This window comes from Seriola lalandi, unplaced genomic scaffold (genome assembly GCF_002814215.2).
Source record: "Seriola lalandi dorsalis isolate HSWRI2012SDOR001 ecotype SW California unplaced genomic scaffold, Sedor1 jcf7180002054949, whole genome shotgun sequence".
NCBI classification, from domain to species: Eukaryota; Metazoa; Chordata; class Actinopteri; order Carangiformes; family Carangidae; genus Seriola; species Seriola lalandi.
In genome coordinates, this window is record NW_019525500.1 from 2,822,726 (window position 1) to 2,843,140 (window position 20,415).

The 20,415-nt window shown below is 41.0% G+C and overlaps 2 protein-coding genes across 4 annotated transcripts in view; one reads left to right on the forward strand and one right to left on the reverse strand.

Moving 5' to 3' along the window:
• fcho1 (FCH and mu domain containing endocytic adaptor 1) overlaps positions 1-17,808 on the forward strand; it is a 62,009-nt gene extending 44,201 nt beyond the window's left edge. The window contains exons 12-27 of the mRNA XM_023394516.2: positions 1,393-1,453; positions 3,300-3,493; positions 4,286-4,310; positions 4,468-4,524; positions 5,656-5,707; positions 7,559-7,683; positions 8,678-9,766; positions 10,553-10,659; positions 10,823-11,018; positions 11,322-11,436; positions 11,592-11,747; positions 11,838-11,970; positions 12,443-12,639; positions 13,093-13,157; positions 15,751-15,918; positions 17,203-17,808. Of these exons, the coding sequence (XP_023250284.1) occupies positions 1,393-1,453; positions 3,300-3,493; positions 4,286-4,310; positions 4,468-4,524; positions 5,656-5,707; positions 7,559-7,683; positions 8,678-9,766; positions 10,553-10,659; positions 10,823-11,018; positions 11,322-11,436; positions 11,592-11,747; positions 11,838-11,970; positions 12,443-12,639; positions 13,093-13,157; positions 15,751-15,918; positions 17,203-17,231 (2,769 nt within the window). The 3' untranslated portion in view covers positions 17,232-17,808. The remainder of the gene's footprint in view (positions 1-1,392; positions 1,454-3,299; positions 3,494-4,285; positions 4,311-4,467; positions 4,525-5,655; positions 5,708-7,558; positions 7,684-8,677; positions 9,767-10,552; positions 10,660-10,822; positions 11,019-11,321; positions 11,437-11,591; positions 11,748-11,837; positions 11,971-12,442; positions 12,640-13,092; positions 13,158-15,750; positions 15,919-17,202) is intronic.
• rfx2 (regulatory factor X, 2 (influences HLA class II expression)) overlaps positions 17,807-20,415 on the reverse strand; it is a 29,353-nt gene continuing 26,744 nt past the window's right edge. For all 3 annotated transcript variants that reach the window (XM_023394519.2, XM_023394518.2, XM_023394517.2), the window contains one exon: positions 17,807-20,011. In XM_023394519.2, the coding sequence (XP_023250287.1) occupies positions 19,890-20,011 (122 nt within the window). In that variant the 3' untranslated portion in view covers positions 17,807-19,889. The remainder of the gene's footprint in view (positions 20,012-20,415) is intronic.

Consider the following 20,415-nt stretch of genomic DNA (forward strand, 5'->3'; position numbering starts at 1 on the left):
CATGTCAACTTGACCTGGTGAGATCTGATTACTGAAATCAGATCTATTGAAATACCATCTTTATATGTCCCCACTCTGTCTAAAAATAACTGCTCCCACGCTGGAGCTGGAGCTGGAGCTGGAGCTGGAGTGTAAATCTGGTTTCCCTCAGCTCTTATTTTGAAGATCATATGGCTGCAGCTGATGTACACTGTCCAGACGTCCTGGCATTATGACATGGTTCACATCAAACTAAAAAAGCACACTTCTGCCTGTAGGACAAGCATCTCTGTTTGTAATAACATGTTTAATTAACACTGACTCACACTGACTTCACACATGGTCTGTGGTCTTTGCAAACACTAAGGACTACGATGGAAATAAGATATGTTGCACTATTCTTGCAGATGTACTGGAGTGTTGTCAGTTAACGTAAGCCTCTCTGCAGGTCTTGAAAAAACATTGAATTCTGTTCCCTCAAACAAGTTTATAAGATATTAAATTTCATTTGCAGAGGTCTTCAACATTTTTTCTTTTGTGCTGTAGACTGTAACATTATATCTCACTGCTGACTATCTGGAGAAAGTTGCTGGGAAGCTCATCGACTCAGAGAACAAGCGTTAATTTTAATAAAAACTTAAAAACATAAATAGTAATAATTTGTTAATTTAATTGTTCAACCATCCATCAACTCTCTGCTGCTTATCTGGGTTCAGAATTAGATCGTTTTTTGAGACAATGGGACCCTGGGTACGGACAAGTCCCCTCTTACACAGGACCCCCCCCAGACTGAAAGAAAAAAAAAAACAACAAATAATGCGTGTGATCCACAGCAATTTTTTATTTATTTATTTTTAACTTATTTTGGGATAGTTATTCCTGTTCTTGTAACTGAGCTCTGTGATCTGGTCTGTGATTCTCAGTCAATAGATAAATTAACAGTTACTTCATACTGTCACATCTGTACCCTGTAGGCTTGTTCAGTAATCCATACACCTCACCTTAATTGATTGATTATATTGCTAAGAATTAATATCACATACTGAGAAGTACTGACAAAAATGTTATGTAAATGTCTGCAAACTCATGTACTTAGTAAAAAGTTTTTTCCATCATTCTTTGACTGTGAAAAAGTGAAACTGAGGTATTAAAAAGGTCTTAAATTTCTCGTGACCACCACAGAAAGCCTGTAACAGTTGTAGAGTGTATTTATTCACTCACACTCATAGAAAGCTGTCAGTTGTACACATAGGCTGCAGTTAGTTACACAATATAACAAAGCACTTCTGTGTGTCAGACATGTGGCTGGAGTGCCATTTGTCTCTGTGATGCTGACACAGCTTGTGTGTGTGTGTGTGTGTGTGTGTGTGTGTGTGTGTGTGTGCGTGTGTGCATGTGTTCCTGTTTGTATAGAATTCACCCCTGGAAGTAGACGATGAAGGATTTGTCATCCGAGCTGACAGCACCCAGAATGATATCCTTTTCCTGCTCACACACGCTCAGTCTGGAATCTGTAATCTTTTCCGAAACTATGTTTACTGGCTTTTTTTGTTTGGATAAACAGAGCAAACATTTACTGAAGCCCTCCTTCCGTCATTCTTGGTAAAAAAAAAGAAACTTAAGCGTAATGCAAATAAATTAGTAAGTAATTATATGTAGGCAGCAAAACAAAAAGGTGTAATATACAAACCCTATCACGTCTTTTCTTCTCCTGAAGTTGGCACACTAACCAGCCAGCCCCCGGCCCGTCTTGTCGCTTTCTGATAGTGACTCACTATGCACTGTGTTTTTCACGTATCATTAAGTCTGAAAGAAATTAATATAAAATGAATAATATTAACAAAGCTATTGCCCATCATAGGTGATGTATTGAAACTGCTTAATTAGAGGTGTTTTAGCCACGGACCATGAACCACAATGTTCTCACTTGAAGTCTGGCCTGGGGACGTTTGCCACATTGTATTTTCCATCTTTTTACTCCTATTTGCAGTTGTCTTTCAAATGTCGACTTGATTACTGCATAAGGGGAAAAAAAGAAGACCAACTATTGGTCTGACCAATTGTCAAAATTATAGTTATATGAACCGGAGAAACGTGAGCAACTCTTAAATTAAATCAATTAAATCTGGATCTGGTTTATTTTCTTTTGGTTTACTAGTTGATAAACTGAATATTAACTACCTCTGTACTGGAACACACCATCTGTTGAATGGAAATCAATTAACAACTGTTAAAAACAGAAAGCAGAGCCTTCCTCAAACACAACATATCACTTCAGTCGTGACACCCACATATTTCAAATTCATAAAGAGGATACAGATTTCTGAAATATATCACAAACTCGACTGACTCACATGACAAAGGCATCATATTAAACCTCATGAGGCCGCTGAATAGACTGTAAGAGACCTCTCTAACTGAGACGGAGACGTTTTAAATGAAGCGTAATCAAAAGGTCAGAGGTGAGAGGCGGGGTTTAAGCAATTTGTTCGCCCAATTGGCTACATTCATGGTCTCATTAACTACAGCCAGACAATTTTAAAGATCTTAATCCTATTTGCTGCCTACATGTGTCCTCCCTGTTAAACTCAGACTAGGTAAAGTCCAGCTGGACTGAGCCGCCTGTTGCCCAGCAGCATGCGATAACCTGATACTCCACGTCCTCCCAGTCATGACACATGGGGAGATAACAACTCTTCCTGCCTTTGTCATCCCTCTGTCGAGCCCCCCACCGGCTGCTCAGGATAGACGGCATACATTCATCAAAGGCCCCTCTAGAAATAAACACAAGGTGAAAACACACAACACGTGACACGACACAATACAAACGCGTGCAGCAGAGACTGCAGTCCAAAAAGAGGGGGGGGGGTGCGACAGGAAGTGGCTTTTTGATAGCTCTCACCTTCAGCACACTCTGCAGTGCTGCTGCATCTGTTTGTGTTTTGCGTGTGTGTCTGTGTCTGTGCTGCGAGCCTGCACTGTTTCTCTGTTGTCCTGTTGTCGTCAATCTCGCAGTGAATCAAATTACTCTTTCGTCTTCAAGTTACAGCGGTTGTCCAAATAGTAATATTCACCAATGAGCGGGGGTAATAAAACTCGTGCCTGCTGGTTTGTAATCTACTCTCAGGCATTTTTTTGGTTTTATATTAATTTTATTTTTGAATGATGTTCCCATAAAAGGTCTCATTTCTTCTCTCTCTCTCTCCAAGTCACCAATATGGTTTCCTTTCTTGACCTACACTTGCCAAACAACATCACCTCTTCATCGCTGTTTGCAGAAAAAGCTTGTTGTCCTTGACCCCGCTCTCTCTCTCTCTCACGCTGCTCTGATGAGAAGGACAACAACTTCTACTCTAGTGATTCAGATTTTGATGACGAGGAGCCCAAAAAGTTCCACATCCAGATCCGACCGGTCGCCAGCAGCAATCGTAGCAACTCCGCCGCCACTGAGAAGGAGCTGAAGGCCACCGTGGGGGCGCTCACCCTGCCGCCCAACCGAGGTGTACGGCAACAGGTTGTGTTTGTTTTGGTCTCTGTTTTTCAGGATTCCTCTGAAGACATGTTTTTTTTTCCCCCAGGCTGGAGGAAGATTAACTTGTTTGTAGTGTTTCATACTTGTCTGACTGTTTTGTTAGTTTAAGATTGCTAGAATAGATGTTGTGTTACATTTCCTCCAGTTTTTTTTACCTCTTTTATTTTCAGTATAACTTTATCATGTTGGGACTTCAGGTACAAATTAGCTGTTGAGCTCACCCCAGTAATATCAATGTCGATTAATGTGCAAAATAATTATTTATATTTGAATGAATGAGGTTAAGGTTGTCATCAAATCCCATGAAAAGACCGAAACCAGCAATGAACTTATTCTGTACCATAGAGCATCATCGCTGTGCAGAAACTATTAAAAGCACATCAGTGAGCCACATTATTGCACTGGGTGACATGTTCCTTCATTATATTGAACATGGGCTCTGCACTTTATTTTGAACACAACCCCACATACACCGCACTGCTGCTGTAAGCACTACTGATCCAAATGGATGTTAATATGCCTCTGAAAATAGCCTCCAACAAATGCACTGCTTACTCCTGTTTGACTGACTGAAAACTACATTGCCCAGCTGTTTTCTGTCTTCATCAGTTGGAACCAATGGGCTTGAGTACCATGGCTAGGATAGACAAGCTGGAAATTATTAAGGGACCAACTAGTGCATTATTTTTTGTGGTCTTCCCATGGGATTTGTTGACAAATTCTTTAAATCTGTCCACTGTGTTGACCAAATGTGTCCCCCCCTCTGACTTTCAGGTATCAGTCAAGCGGCATCTCTCCAGTAAGTTTCTGCTTTTTGGAGTTTTCAGTGCACAAGTGCAGCAAATCTCTTTCCTGGCACATAAAGTGATGGGAAACATTGAGTCTGCTGTAGTCTCTGTGTTGTGTGCTTGACTACAGACTTCTGAAAGCTGTTGTCTTCTGTTGCGTCTCTGCAGGAAACTCAAGTACTGCAGGAGGTCGATCGGAAGAAGGCGAGGCTACTTCCCACAGGGGTGAGTCTGACATCAGTCTTTCCTTCTCCATATTGACTTATCTGCCTGTTTTTTTTTTGGTTCAATGGTTTGTCTCTACTTTCCTTTTTTGAAACCTCTCTATTTTTGAGTAGAAACGATTAGTTGATTAGTCGATTAGTCAATAGAAGGCTGCTATTTTGATAATCAATTAATCCCTTTTAAAGGAAATATGTGAAATATTTAAATTCAATATATTTAGGCTTTGGATCAAGGAAATACATCACTATTTTCTCACAATCCATAGACCAAAAGATTAATCTATTAATGGAGAAAGTGATCAGCAGATTAGTGAAAATAATTGGTAGTTGCAGCCCTCATTTAGTATTTGTATTGATTGGTGCTACAGCAATAAAAATTAAAGGTTAGAGTCTGTCGTGTTGTGCATTTATACCTGCAATGGGGGTAATAAAGTTACTATCCCTTTTTTTTTTTGTGGTTGTAATCTGAAAAGGGTGTAAACCACACTGAGCCACGTTAGTACCATCAGTGAGGTGCAGATGTCTCAGTGCAGCAACTCTCTGCCTTCAGCCTGTATAGCTCCTGTGTTTCCCTCAGACGGCAAATCTCTTCATTGGCTGACCTTGCATGAACAACCACAGTCACACCCGGCCCTGTGCTCGTGCTCCAGAACATGTTTTATCAGCGACAGGTTCATTAGTTGCCAGAGGGTTAGGCTGGAGTCGGAGGCTACAACCTGCTGCCTCACAACAGCGGGGACTCTCTCTCTCTCTCTCTCTCTCTTAAATCTGGAGTCGACAAGATTAACAATGAGCATCTGATTAAAGCGGTTATTCTGCAGTGACAGCAGCAGCGGTGGCTGGAGCTGAGTGAGACCGGGCTAATTGCTGGTATTTATCAAAGAGAAGGTAATGGCTGATGGGTTTTCCCTCATGTCATCTTGTCTCAGTCCATCCCGGCCTCCCCTCAGCACCCTGATGAAGAACACCGTTCTGCTGATTAGTCCTGATTAGGGAGCGTCCTCTGTCTCATTGTGTGTGTGTGTGTGTGTGTGTGTGTGTGTGTGTGTGTGTGTGTGTGTGTGTGTGTGTGTGTGTGTGTGTGTGTGTGTGTGTGTGTGTGTGTGTATGTGTGTGTGTTGCCTCTCTACAGATGGAGAGCAGGAGGGCCTACGCAGGTCCACCTCCAGTCCTGATCACAGCAGGTGAGATGTCTCTGCCCTTCATGTCATCTTTCTTCCCTCTTCTTCATCTGTCTCTGAGAGGTGCAGAGAGAGACATATTTAGATGTCAAATTGCGTCATCAGTGGCCTTTTCAGCGGTTTGAAGCTCTTCAGGTTTCCACCTCACAACCTTTCCAATGTCATCATCCATGTTTTATTTTTGGCGCGTCTGGTGTTACCCGCATCACCATATTGCTCTCACTGCTCTTTCCTTGTTACCAAACACATTTCTGCACACAAGCTGGAAAACAGTGTGCCTAGAATAAACAGGTTACTGTTGTTCAAACCTTTTGATCAAAAGGTAAAGGTAACTTTTTAAATTTTACAACCAGAAAGTCAGAATGATACTGAACCAAAGTTACAGAGGCACAACATGGTAGAAATTATGAGTTTTTTTACCTTGTCTTTTTTTTTGGCATAAAAAGAGAATAATAGGCCTGTAGTCATACCTGCCATAAGTCTGAACCAGTTCTGTGTCAACAGCTGTTGTGATATGTGGATCTTAAAATACTTTGCACAGATAGAAACGAGATGTAGAGCTTTCAGACAATGTATAATTTGTTAAGATTGAGTGAAGACTAATTCCAGCACAGACCAAAACACAGCTGAAGTAGCACTACCAAGGCCAAGGTGTCCTGTGGGTGGGACGGTGTATTTTAACCATTTCCTGGCAGAGCAACAACATACTTGATTTTAGTTGTTTTTTTAAAGAGAAACAATACCAAATACATATGGTCCCTTGATTTAGGTTTTATAAGCTCTATATAAACATTTATAAGACACTATAATGTGGTTAATCAGATAAATGTGTTGATTAGTGTATTTGTTCAAAACTGTAACTCCTCCACCTATAAGTGGAGGCTGCTGTATAAACAGATAATGGATGACAATATAGTAAAACACAGTTATAATGATAAAACATATGTCTTCATAGGAGAAGTTATAACATGATGTTTGTTAAAATTTAAATTTTTATTACCCCAGAACCCCATTATACCTTTATATTCTGTTAATTAGCACACTTTACCCTCTCCAAGATGTTGCACCCTTAATGGATGTCAGAAAATGATACCAGATCAGTCATGAGTTTAAACTCTGTGGTCCACATGGGCTCTTCTAGTTACTTAAAATAAGCCTGGCTGCTACAATAAAACCTCTTACTGCCAGCCCAAACTCTACCAGAGATTTTTCCCCTAACAGACAGAGCGGTGGGGGGCGGGGGGTGTGATAGGAGTTGTTTCAGCCACTCTTCAAGCTTTTTTCATTCTATAATACCAGGGGACGATCCCACTGTACAAATATGCCCACTTCCTGTTACATTTCCAACATTCATTGTCCTGGGTGAAGCCCATTTCAAACAATTTCAAAGCTGTAAAACAATATCTATGAACAATTTTATAATGGATGAACTTACCTCAGCCTACATTTGACATTACATTTGTATTGTATCGCGTCACATCACATACTTTTCACCATGTACTGTAATTTCATATATAAAGAGAGCAGGTTATTTTCAGCTATTTTAAAGATAGAATTTGTGTTTGTCAAAATATTATGTACAAGATATAATACAAAAATCTGTGTTGTCCCAGTTCAAATACACGAGACAAGGGACCTGCAAAAACACCAGATCACCTACAGTATGACAAACAATTCTTTTCTACACACAGTTACACACTCTCCCTCTGCGCTCCATCTTCCTCCATCCTTCACAATTCCCCAGTTTCCTCTTCTCTCACTTACACCCACACTTCTGTTCTCCCTTTCCCTCCTTTTCTCATCACTCCTCCGCTCCCCCTGATTTTTCTCTTGTTTGTTCCCTGCTCTCTGCAGGTTGAGCTCGACAGCATCAGGTTCAGACAGTCTGTTCGGGCCTCCGCTGGAGTCAGCTTTCAAGTCCAAAAGCTTTGATGGTCGGGAACAACTCAGAGAGCAGAGCGTGTTTGGTGTTTCTGAATGTAAGAGAAGTTGCTGTGTTAAAAATATTTTTTGTAAACTTGTGCTCATACTAGTTTCATTTATAGATGTCTGAACCTTTCTGGTAGATAATTGTTGCATTTTCATCTTTATTACACAGTCTTATTTTTCAAGCATCTTATTAGGACAAAGATTACATAATTTTTTCAACCCCAAAAAAACTTTTTTAGATAGGGTCTGCAGGAATTCTTTCCATCTCCTCTTTTCTCCAGCAACATATTTTTTTTTCTTTTACTTGACGTCAAGCCCAGAAAAGATGAGTCAGGATGCGCTCACCTGATTTACATTTGCCACAGTTAATAGCTGAAACCAAAGGGAGGATCATAATAAATCTAGTCTTTGAAAAATGAGACCTGCACTAGCTGAAGTCCAGCATTTAACGGAGCAGCCTTTGAGCCTGTTCGTCTGCTCACCACAACCAGTTTCTTAAATCCAAGCCTCCCTGAGATGACTCGAGGCGGTGGGCTGTGGAAAGGGGAGAGTGTGTAGGAGAGGTCATGGGTCCAGCTGAAGAGAACACTGGTTAACAACATTTCTAACCTGCAGGTTAATGAAAGAAATTACTGTGAAGGAGAAGTGAAGTTGAGACGGTAGCTGGCTGACATGTTGTCAAGGATGTTGATGTGGAGGTCTCTTCCTTCACACTGGCTTCTTGAGCTTTTTAGTTCTTGCTCCATTCAAAGATAAAAACCTGCTTTTCTGAATATGCAGATGTCTCTTCCTTGAATTAAACACAGTCCCCACTTTTTCACATGTAATATCCAGACAGAAATATTTACTTATATTTCGCCCGATATGGAAAAATAAGGTTGATGCTGTGTGGTAATGAGTTCCTCTTTGTCCTGAAAGTTGGATTCTTCACTGCAGATGATTAAAGTCTAATTACACTTTTATGAGTTCTTGTTTTCCCGCTGGTGTTTAAAACCTCTGATTTACTGTATTGATATTCTTTAATACGTTTAATGTGCGTTTCAGATGCTGCTTTCTCGTCTGACTCATCCTCTCCTGAGAATGTCGAAGACTCTGGCCTGGACTCACCCTCCCATCAGCCCCTTGGGCCCTCCCCCGAGCCGGTGGGTTGGGCAGCATGGCCTCCTGTGTCACAGAGTAAAGAACAGACTCAAACACTGGGGCGACCTGTGGACCCTTTCCTCTCTGCTTTCCGTGACCCCTCCCCTGGTCGCAGCCCTCACCTACAGGATGACCCTGCCAGCACCTGGTCCATCGCCCCTTCACGTCCCTCTCGGGTCCCCCCAGATATGGACCCCTCATCAATGCAGTTTCCTGCTTTCTCTCAGACCCTCCCCCCGCCTGAGATGGAGTCGTCGGTGTGGAACTGTAAACACATCCCCCCTGAGGACCCCTTCCTCGCTGCGTTTGAGAGGACTGTCACCCAGGAGACCTTAAACCTGTCTGATGCTTGGGCGCGCCCGCCGCCTCGCCCAAACCAGGAGGGCAGGGGGATGGAGGTGCGAGGGGACCCGTTCTCCATCAATCTCACAGACACTAAGACACTCCCAACATCCTCCTCCTCCTCGTCATCTTCCTCCAACCGAAAAGACAGAGACAGGAAACGAGACCGCAGCCTGCCACCGCCCATTTCCTCCGATGACCCGTTTGCGATCACGATGATTGGCAGCCCAACGCACCAGTCGTCTCTGGCTGCGGCCGCTGGATTAATCCCTCCACACAGCGGCAGCAGCAGCAATGTGGCTGCTGGCCCTGTCAACAGCAATAGACTGGCACTCGATGCAAATTCAAGCTCTTTACCCACAGCCCAGACAAAGAAGGAGCTGATGCACTGGAACTCTGTCCACAACCCGTTTAGTGAGAGCGTCTCTGGAGCCCTGGGCAGCTCCAAAACACAGGAAGGAGGAGGGAAAGGAGAGGGAGGGGCAGGAGGGGAGAGGAGAAAACATCGATCATCAGAAAGTGAGCCACGCAGGAACGCCCCTCCGCTCACGAGGCATTCAGGCCCACAGGAGGATCTGTGTTTTTCAACAGACAAAGACCAGGACTGCTTGGATCTCAACACTCAGATTCCCTGTGTCAGCTCCCACAAGGGTACTAAGGCATTTCGGTTTTTATTCTCATATAAAAGCAAATGATAGCAGTCTCAAATAGTAGCTTGAGGTATGGTCAGCACAATCAATTAAAATATTCAAGTTCTGAAGTACTGTACTCAAGTACAGCTTTGAGGTACTTGTACTTAACTGTAGTATTTCTATTTTGCTGTTTTATACTTACTACTACATTTATTTATACTGCAGCCACAGTATTCTTGATTCTGATTGGTTGAAAAGTATGGATTAATTTTTAGTAACTGGACTGGGAGTAAAGTTATAAATCATATAGATACATAGATGTAGTTCATTTTTTGTGTGTCAATGTTTTTATTCCCTAATTATTTTTCTCGTGAGAATTAACAGTTACTACAAAAATTGCTACTACCATCAGAAAAGTCTTATTTACAAAACAAAAACTGACTGTGAAAGGAGCAAATACTCCTGCACACTGTCGATCAGTTCATTAATGACCTTCATCTGACCTGCAATGTTATTAATAATGCAAGTACAAGTGATCACAAGAGAGGAATATCTCTGAAGAATCATCAGACACAAACAAGATGTTAAATCCCTCAATTAAACCAATACAAATAAAATGTTATTAGGTTTGGTGCCAGCTTGTTTTGGCAGTGTGGGACTTCCAGCTTGTCGCCGGCTGTTCTGAGCACAATTACTGACTGATTTTGGAGTACGCCGCCTCTCATACTCCTGTTTTATTGTGTGATTTAGATCGGCTCTCGAGTCATTTTCCATCTTTTTCTGTCTCTGTCTGTGTCTTTGGAAGGGTCCAAGCACAGCTTCAGACAGGACACGTCTGAAGTGGTCGCAGCTGCTCCTCAGAGAGCGACCCGGGCCAAGAGGACTTCAGCCCGACTCAGTGGCTGTGAGAGGGTGAGTATCCAGCAATAATTTAATAAATTCGTTTTCTCTTCATATTTAGATTTTTTTTTTTTTTTTTTTTTTTTTTTTTTTTTTAAATCTTCTCATGACTCTATTCATGAAATTTAAGTCCATAGTGTCAATATTGACCCAGCTTCGTCTCTGTCTGTCTCAGTCCCGATCCCTGTGCTCCTCCCCACTGCCGGAGCCCAGCCCTTCCCTCACCTCCTCCTCCTCCTCCAGTCCCAGTGAGTGGGGGCCTCAGGCCAGAGACGGAGAGTGGGGGGGTCAGAACCGAGCTCCCAGTCCTGCCAGGCCAGGACAAGCCTCACCACTACCCTACCAGCACCAGGAGCACCAACAAAGGCAGTGTAAGCCTCAGCACATAAAAGTTACACCACAGCTAGCCTGTACATTCGTATGAGGTGCTGCTAAGTGGGTTTTGTTACCTTTGGACAGAGCCAGGCTAGCTGGCGCTATTTCCAGTCTTTATGCTAAGCTAAGCTAAGCTAAGATAACCTGCTGCTGATCTTCTCATCTAACTTTCTGCAAGAAGGTAAGTATATAACCCAAAATGTCAAACTATTCCTTTTAAATGTGACTTATGATTCATGTAAAACTCAGTACAGTTCATTAGCAGCATGACTCAGGATTATCACATTTGTTCTCCACAGTGCACCTGTCGAGAGGTCCCAGTCCCATTTCCCTGAGCACACAGGAGGCCTGGCCGGTGGCAGCAGCCATAACTGAGTATATCAATGCTTACTTCAAAGGTGGACAGCACAACCGGTTAGCATGATGCTACTTTTTACAAATGTAATAAAGTTCTGGTGTCTTCTTTGTTGTTACTGATAGATGTGATGATTTGATGGGTGCTTGTTCAAAGAGTAAGAAAAATGAACTGTATTTTTGAACCTTGTTTTTGCTTTTCTTGCTTTCTCCAGCTGTTTGGTGAAGATCACTGGCGACCTGACGATGTCCTTCCCAGCAGGCATCACCAGGATTTTCACAGCCAACCCCAACGTTCCCGTTCTGAGCTTCAGACTGGTCAACATATCGAGGATCGATCACTTCCTTCCGAATCAAAAGCTGCTCTACAGGTCAGCTTTGACTGTCTGTAGTTTGCAGCACAAACCGATCTATTCCTGTGTAAAAATCTTTACCATCCTTCTGTCACTGTGTCTCCACAGTGATCCGTCTCAGAGTGACCCAGACACCAGAGACTTCTGGTTCAACATGCAGGCTCTGCAGATCTACCTGCAGAGAGAAGCTGAACTCAACCCCCAGGCCTCTTATTACAACGTCGGCCTGCTAAAGTATCAGGTCAGAGTTTACAATGGGTATTCCTACTCTCATCATAGCCACATTTTCCTTCAGGTAACTTTGATGTTGGTGTAAATTTAAACTTTTCTAACTTAAATAAAGAATACCGACCCTTTATTTTACTGGTCTATCATTTCTGAATAATTTCCTAATTAAAAGCAATTTGCATTTTCCTGCAAAGAACTGTTTAATTTGGTAGTAACTGTAGGGAAAATGAATAAAAAGCATAATTTTCAGCCATAGTGAATCTTTATTCACTTCTCATTTATTATAGGAAACCTTATTCTTCATATCCTTTGAATTTTATGTTTCCCTGTAGACAGATTTTACATTTCTGCATGTTCACCTGACCCTCTGTGCTCGGACTAAAAGACTTTTTAAGTTGCCCTTTAAGATGACATCAAACTTCCCATGGACTCTTTATTTCTCTTTACATATATACAGTATATCATTTCTTTTCTTTATCGCTCAGGTGTCGTCTCAGGACCCGGGTCGGGCTCCTCTCCTGCTGTCGGCCGAGTGCCAGCGGAGCGGCACAGTGACCCGAGTGTCCCTGGATTATCACTGCTGCCCCGCCACTGCACCCTCCACCCAGCTCACCGCTGTCCAGGTGCTGCTGCCATTAGACCACACCGCCACTGACCTGCAGTGCCAGCCGCCGGCATCCTGGTGAGCAGTGATGATGGAGGGATGATAATCAGTTTCTTTTGACCGTTAATCTTCAGTCACTTGTGACCAGTGTAGCTCTGCTCTGTTATTTACATGATAAATTTAATCAAGAGGAATTTTGTAAGGCTAAAATAAAACCTTGTAGTTAAGTTAATTAGCTAATCAGTTCATTATTTCAGCGTTGTTGTAAGGGAAAGAGAGACTGAGGACATGTGAATTGGAATTTTGTTGTTTTCAGCTTCTCTACTTTTTTTCTGTGCAACATCACTAATATTGAATATCTTTGGATTTTGGGGCAATGACCAGACAAAACTCTTTTTAACATTTTATAGATTAAATAAACAAAATAACGGAGGACTGTGATGGATAACAGGAGAAAATTTAATGGAAGTCAAAGGGTGGAGATTAAGGAGCAGATCAAGCCTCACTGACTTTATTTATTTGCTTCGACAGGAACACTGAAGAAAGGCGGCTTCTGTGGAAACTTCCCAACCTCTCCCCGACCAATCACAGCAAAGGTCAGAGCTCTGCAGCTTTAAAGCTCTAACGCTTATTTTTGAAGGAACTTTTAATAATAAAATGTTCATTGAGGAGCGAGGAAACATTTCCACACCAGTAGCTTGACATATATCTGCCTGACAGCTTCAGCTTGTTTTGTGTCTCTCATCAGCAGCCATCTGATCCTTATATTTGCCTTCTCGTTGAAATTAGTGCCAGATTTTTCTACTCCATCGCCTTCTCGCCGGCTTCACAATCTCTACAGTCAGAAAAATGTCGAAAGGAGTATTTAAGCGTTACGTAAAGAGATCTCACTCAGCGCTCCACATCCTTGTCTTTTTAAAAAGCTGAAATCTGAAGGCGAATGTTTTTTTTTTTTTCTAACATTAGCATCTGAAGGTGGCAGCTGCTCTCCTCAGCCTTGTCGAGGTGAACAAAATGAGTTGGAGGTGCCTCTGAATGCTGCACTCGTATAAAAGACAGGCCTGAAAAATTATTTTGTGTCAAGCTGATTGTTGCTCATATTTCATGACCTTAATGGTGCACAGAGAAGAGACGGCATGTCACAGAAGATTATAACGGCTCTAATTTAAGAGAGAAAAGGCTAAAATTAAATCACCTATGTGCTTCTTTGTGCGAGACACCCACATTTCTTCTTTTTATTTTTCATTTAATGATATATTATTACCTTAGTGCGAAGCTACACGGTTGGAGAGCAGAGGAAAGAGGAACTGTTCGTAGCTGTCAGTGATGGATGAGATGGTAAAGCTTGAAAACGTTTATAGTTGGAGGACTTCTCTGGTTTATGAGCCGGCGACAAAAGCACTGAAAGGTCACCATAACTCCTCCCTGTCCCATCCGAAATACTGTTTTCCTGCAAGCTTGTTTCCTTTTTAATACTAAAATGTTAAAAGTGCAGCTTTATATAATGAATAATGTCTGACAGTGTTGAGTCTGTGATTAATTTATTTTACTGGGCGTCTTGTAAACGAAGGCAGCCGTATTGGAGGAGATGTTTCTGACCTTAATGATGCCTAGAAACAAAGTCGTTCAGTAATTCATCCTCTACATTCATCAGCATTTGTCCTCATCTTCCTCTTTTGAGTATATGATAAGTCACAGCAACATAAAACATTTTTGAAGATACATTTGTTTGAAAGTTAATAGTATAGGTGTCAGGATTGTGTATGACTGATGTTTGTGCGAAGTGGGGTCTTAACTGGATTTAAATGTAATGTTGCTGCTGACACTGCTGCCCAAGTGCTGATGTAATCTAGATATCTGAAAAACTTATCTAAGAGGTTTTGTCCTTTTTTAGCCTAGACTTGTGGTTCCCAGTCTTTTTTGTCTGACGTGCCATCACAGCACCATCAGATGAACTCGTGCACCCCTTCATCGCAGCCCTTAGAGATCAACATGGCTTCATGGAATTAGTATTTCACTGCAGAAAAAAACACAGTGGCTGTGGAGACCATGGAAATCCATACAAGACACAAAATCCTGGATTTAGCAGCATTTGGGCTTCATCTCTTCTCCTTATTCAGCCAAGTTTGCATTCGTACTAACACCATTTTGAGTTGCAGAAGTCAACTATTCCTCTATTATTTGTCTCTGTCTGCCGACAATTTTTCACATTATTTTAAATACACCTTGTGGTGATGGGGATTTACAGCTGGAAACTGAGGCGTTACCCTAACCCAGTCTGCCTATTGTAGCTGGAGGGTTATTGTGGCAATAAATATACTAAAGATCAGCATCACACCAATTTGATATCCTATTCTCTTCTTAAAAACAAATATTTGATTGTATGTTTTTAAGCATCATTTCCTTTTTTTTTCTTTTTTTTTCTTTTTTGAATGAATAGAGCTGCTCCTCCGTCTTTCCATGTTCCCCTGGAGGACAAGTATCGGTTTACTGGGATTGGTTACTATTTTTGTTTATTTATTTATTTATGTTTTTGAAAGATGTAGTTGCAAAATACCTTAAAAAAAAAAAATCACAATCACCTTGTAACAGATGCTGTTTTTCAAATGACGTTTAGTTCTAAAACTATCTCACCACAAGGTCCATTTAGTATCAGTTCTGGAGCTTTTGATCATATCATACAGTCTCCTCAGCAGACGCAGTTTGCCCTGTTGGCACTGAATATGTAAAGTTTCACTTTTCTGAGCACTTTATTCTCCAAACATTTGCGTAACTCATTAACTCCTGTTCATCAACGTAGAGCTGCTATGTGTAGGATCAAGAACTACTTACTTTAAACAAATGAGACCACTGTTGGAAAGACTGATACTTTACTCACAGTGTCCCACATTTTTCAAGATATTTCTTCTCAAAGTCCTTCAAACATTTCACTGGTTGTACCAAGTACATCATAAAGTAATCATAAAATAATCCTGCACTATAAAATATGAGCTGGTTGTTCACATTGTAAAGAGCTGTGTGAAGTGCAGGGAGAGGCTGCCAGCCCACTTAGCAATGATGTTGTTTGTGAGAATTAACAATTTATCAGTGTTAAAAAAACAGCCACTGCATTCATGATCTCTCTCTTATCACTGCTGTGAATTCATCTCTGTCTCGTATCTGTGTCTCTGCCTGTCGGCGGTGTCCCAGGCTCAGGGACTCTGTGTGCCAGCTGGCAGTGCCTGGAGGTTCCCCGTGGCCCTCCACCCAGCCTGGCTGTCCAGTTTGTGGGCTCCGGGGCGTCGCTGTCGGGCATGGACGTGGAGCTGGTGGGCAGCCGCTACCGCATGTCACTAGTCAAGAAGAGATTCGCCACAGGTGACAATCTGAACACACTCACTGGGGTTTGTTTTATCACACAATGGGCTCATTGGTGGAGTACCATGCTTCATTAACACATCAGCAACAGTTTGTTGTTGTATTTGAAAACTGAATGTTTATTTTACTCCCCTTACATGCGCCTATCAGTTTAAAAAGCGGTTTGACAGTTAAAATGACGATAAACGATGTGATCAGTCCTACCAGTTGTCAGCCTGGTCCTTATGAGGCCCAATAATCACTATATATTTTTACGCTACGTGCTTTCAAAGAATCCAGTCATATTAAAATAACTACTGCTGAAACGACCAGTCACTCAGTTCAATTGATTAGTCAATTGAAATTAAGATATTCCTATTATAGATTAATCATTTAGTAAAATGGCAAACATTTGTTATGAGAATTTGCAGCTTTTTCTGTTTTGTATCATTGTACTCTGAAAGTTTTTGCATTTTGGACTGTTGGTCATAAAAAAGCAGTTTTGGTTCTGGGAACTTCATCATCTTGTTAAAGTTTTTTTTTTTAAATGTAACAAATGTCTTTATTCATGTTTAATTTACTAATGCTTATAGATCACTTATAAACAATTAATAAGAAGGCTTTGGTTTCCAATTCCCACTGACCACTTATTTTTTCAGATGATTAAAGCCTTTTATTAATGACTTGTTTGTCCTTATAACTGTAGAGTTAATTACTTATTTGAAAGTGAGAATCCTTGACCACTGAATAATGAAAGGATTTTTTTTTATGTCAACCCAAACTTGTTCTTAATAATGGTTAATAACATATCTATAGAGCATTCATAATAAAACAATTCGATAAATCCATCAGCTACAGCTTATGAACACTCAACTATAAATAATTGGAAAAAATATTCAGATTCATCAGTGATGAAAATAACCTGTAATTATTAACAAGTCATTTTCAGACTGTTCAGAGACTGTTCAATGGAATAACTTTACAATTGTTAAGTAGTTATGTGATTAGTCAGGTGATTCATCGGTTTGTTAACATTTTAACTAACTTTCAACAAGAATGTGAATAAGAGTATTTCCCAAAATATCTAAATATTTGTTTAAAGATGTTGACATACAGTATGTTGTGAAAAACAGATGGGAATCTAGTAGCATAATTTCTTCTTCCATGTTTGGTTATTCGGTTTTACCCAATGATAAAGCTGCTGGAAGCTTTTGCACACAAGTGTCTCCTTTAAGAAATGTGTTTTTTTTCTTTTCAGCAATATACAGCTTCTTTTTCCATTTATCTTTTTAATCTCTTTCACAGGGAAGTACATGGCCGGTTGCTTCTTGTGAATCAGAGAACTTTGCACTTTTTCAGCTTCTGAGTCGAGAGCCGCAGAGATGGTAAGAGACGAAACAGTAGAGGAGGCTCCTTTACTCAGACTTACAGCTCAGCCTTGAAGGACAATGTGCACTTAACTTCTGATGGTGTCCTGCTGTTTAAGGACCAAGCCTTTCTTCTTCTTTTCCTCTAATTTAACTTGTGTGTTGTACACTCAGTCGTCCTGCCTTTTCCTGGAGGGAAAGTCTTTTTCTATTAAATCTCCTCTGTTCACTTCATGTTCTGTGTGCCTTTGTAGGTAGAGACTGCAAACTAAGCTAGATGTCAGAACTTTTCTTGAATTACAGAGGAAAGAAAAAACTGTGTGAATAAAGTTAAGCATAATTACTGTGTTGCCATGGAAACTAGGATTTTTAAATTGTGTAAATACTGTATCTCTAGAGCATCCCGAAGGATTGAACAAGTCATTTGTGAGCAAAGATCTTCTACCAAACCTTGGAAAAAAGAAATGTTTGTAAATCTGCTGTTTGTTCAAATTAGAGGTTTTGTGATGTTGATATTTGATAAAAATAAATGTGCTCAATCGTTTTGGTTTACACCAATTTATTACACGTTGTGACCAAGTACAAAATACAGCTGAACTATGCAGTTTATTACAGACCATCATCTGTCCTTAGGCTAATTAAAGTGTAGTCAAGAACAGGTTTAAAAATACACAAAAATAAGGGTTCAGTATACTTGTAAGAAGAACCAAATCTAGTTCAATAAAAAATAATCCTCCGCCAAAAATCTAGAACAGCCTTACAAAACATTACAAAGTACACATAGAAATTACTTTTTTTTCCAAAGCACTTGAAGGCAAATTACTGTAACAGGCACAAGTTACAAACAGCCTTAAATAACTCAAGCTCAAGGATTCTCATCGCTACAACAAAATCATCTGAGGGGGAAACGAAGAGAAGGGAAGAATAAATCAACCAAACCAGTTTCAACACAAAGCTGATGTCAATCAAATCAGAATAGTTCATATAAATAGAAATTTCTCTTGTGACTGTTTAATAGCTTACTCGGGCGCAAGTAGCGCCACAGTAATAACTGAATTTCATACATTGAACAATTGAGCTTGGAAACAAATTTATCACACACACCAGTCTAATCAATTACACATCAAAGCATTTTCTTCTGATACAATGTGACCAACCAAGTAACAGTGTGAGGAGAAAGATTAGGCAAAGACCGAAGGCCACAGAGCACGCACTTTCTACATCATATAAAGATATATATATATAATTTATTATGGACAAATTCCCCAAATAACGCACTGTATTTTTCTATCTAATTCAAACAGAACATATGACTTTATCTGAGTAACGGCATGAGGTTAAAGTATCTGAAGTCGGGGAGCATGTGCCGGCTCAGATGCCGACAACATCCTCTTCTTGTGTAAGGGTTTTGGTTTTACAGGTCCAAAGCTCTAACTTGTATTGATATATCTTCCTTAGATGAAATTTATCACCACTGTTTTTTAATCAGGAAATGAGGCTCAATGAGACAGACCAGATTCCAGTTTAGATTTAAACATCCCATCTCCATTAAGCCGATCGTTCTGGATTTGTTCCCAACTCTGCAGCAGCTGCGTGAACAACAACAGGTCTGCACATGTGAGTCACTGAAATAGGACTTAGTGAGTGCATCCTAACAGCACAGGGAGGAACTATCACAGGATCGAAATCATTTGGAGGAACATGGAGAACTATTTACATGAAAGGAAACCAGAGTGGGAGACACAAACCGCAACAGTGGCTACATGTTTTTTTTTTTTTTTTAATACTTGCCTCATGTCATCTGAGCCAAACGGAGCACAGCATAGAAATCTATTGAGGTAAACAAACCAACATCTTACACAGCCAAGGTAATAGACTGTTCCCTGCCTTCCTGACTACTGTGAGACTATGAGGCCCTCCTGCCTGACAGACAGAGCCATGACTGTGGCTAAGCTGGTGGGAACGACTGAGGGAAAGGTCCTTTGGGTCAGTAGGTTGCATGTTCATTGTTTTTCTCTTTTTTTCCATGTTTGCTGCAAGCTGCAGCAGAGGCAACAAGGAGTACAAACCTACACCTAATCAATGTTAAAGGTGCTTTGAATGTCTGAGGTTTGGAGACGATACATTCATACTGCGGTAGAGGCACAGCTGAGGGACAGATAGACATCTGTAGTGGTGGTTTCAAAGTTAGTGATCTAAGGCACTCAAATGACACTATGGCACAGCTAGTTAAAATTTGAAAAAATAAGAAGAATTACATAAACACCACACACCACCACTCAAAGTTACACATCCAACAAAAAGGTACTGCACAAAGTCATTCACAGTTGCAACAAAAACAGAAAGAAAATCAGACCTGTTACACCCCTGTGAGTAAAAAAAAAAAAAAAAAGACGTGCGCTTCCTGGGACAAAGATCAGTCTTTATAAACGCTAGTGAGGGGAGGACTGACAATGCTACTCTCTTCTCTATGTACATTGCACACACTGACTGCAGAATGACGCCCTGTGCTCAGCCCAACAGCCACTTGCATCCCAGAAGGCCCCCAAAGCCACTTTAGGGTCACCTTTTTAGGGAGAGATGCCGGTCCCCGTGGCTTTCAGTCTGGACCTGTTCGGACTGGACTCACATCTCCTGCAGAGGGTGGCTCATTTCAATCCTCTCTCTCTTTACAGCTGGTTCAGTAGGGCCTCTGGATGCATCAGGATCGCTGCCCAGGTCACTCATCTCATCAGAGAAGGATGTATCTAGTGGAAAAAGGAAGGAAGGGGTTTGTTGGAGACACAATAGTTGGTGACAGTAAAACCAGTCAGAGAGGCAAAAGGAAAAAGCTACAGCTGGTTTAAAGCTACAATACAAAACTTCCCCATAATATGAGAGTCAAAACAATTATTTATACCTAAAGTATCTTAAAGGAATAATCCACCAATTCAGCATTGCACTATAACGTTGTCAGACTCACAATGGACAGTTTCTAAAAAAGAGGATCAAAACCGATGCAGCAGAACTAGAGATCTTTTTTTATTTCACACATTCCTCTTACTTGTCAAAACCTGGTGCCTACATCAACCACAATGCAACTCTAGTAATGGCTAATGTAGACTTGTGCTGCTAGTCTCAAGCAGAGATGAAGACTGAACTACAAAGGTCT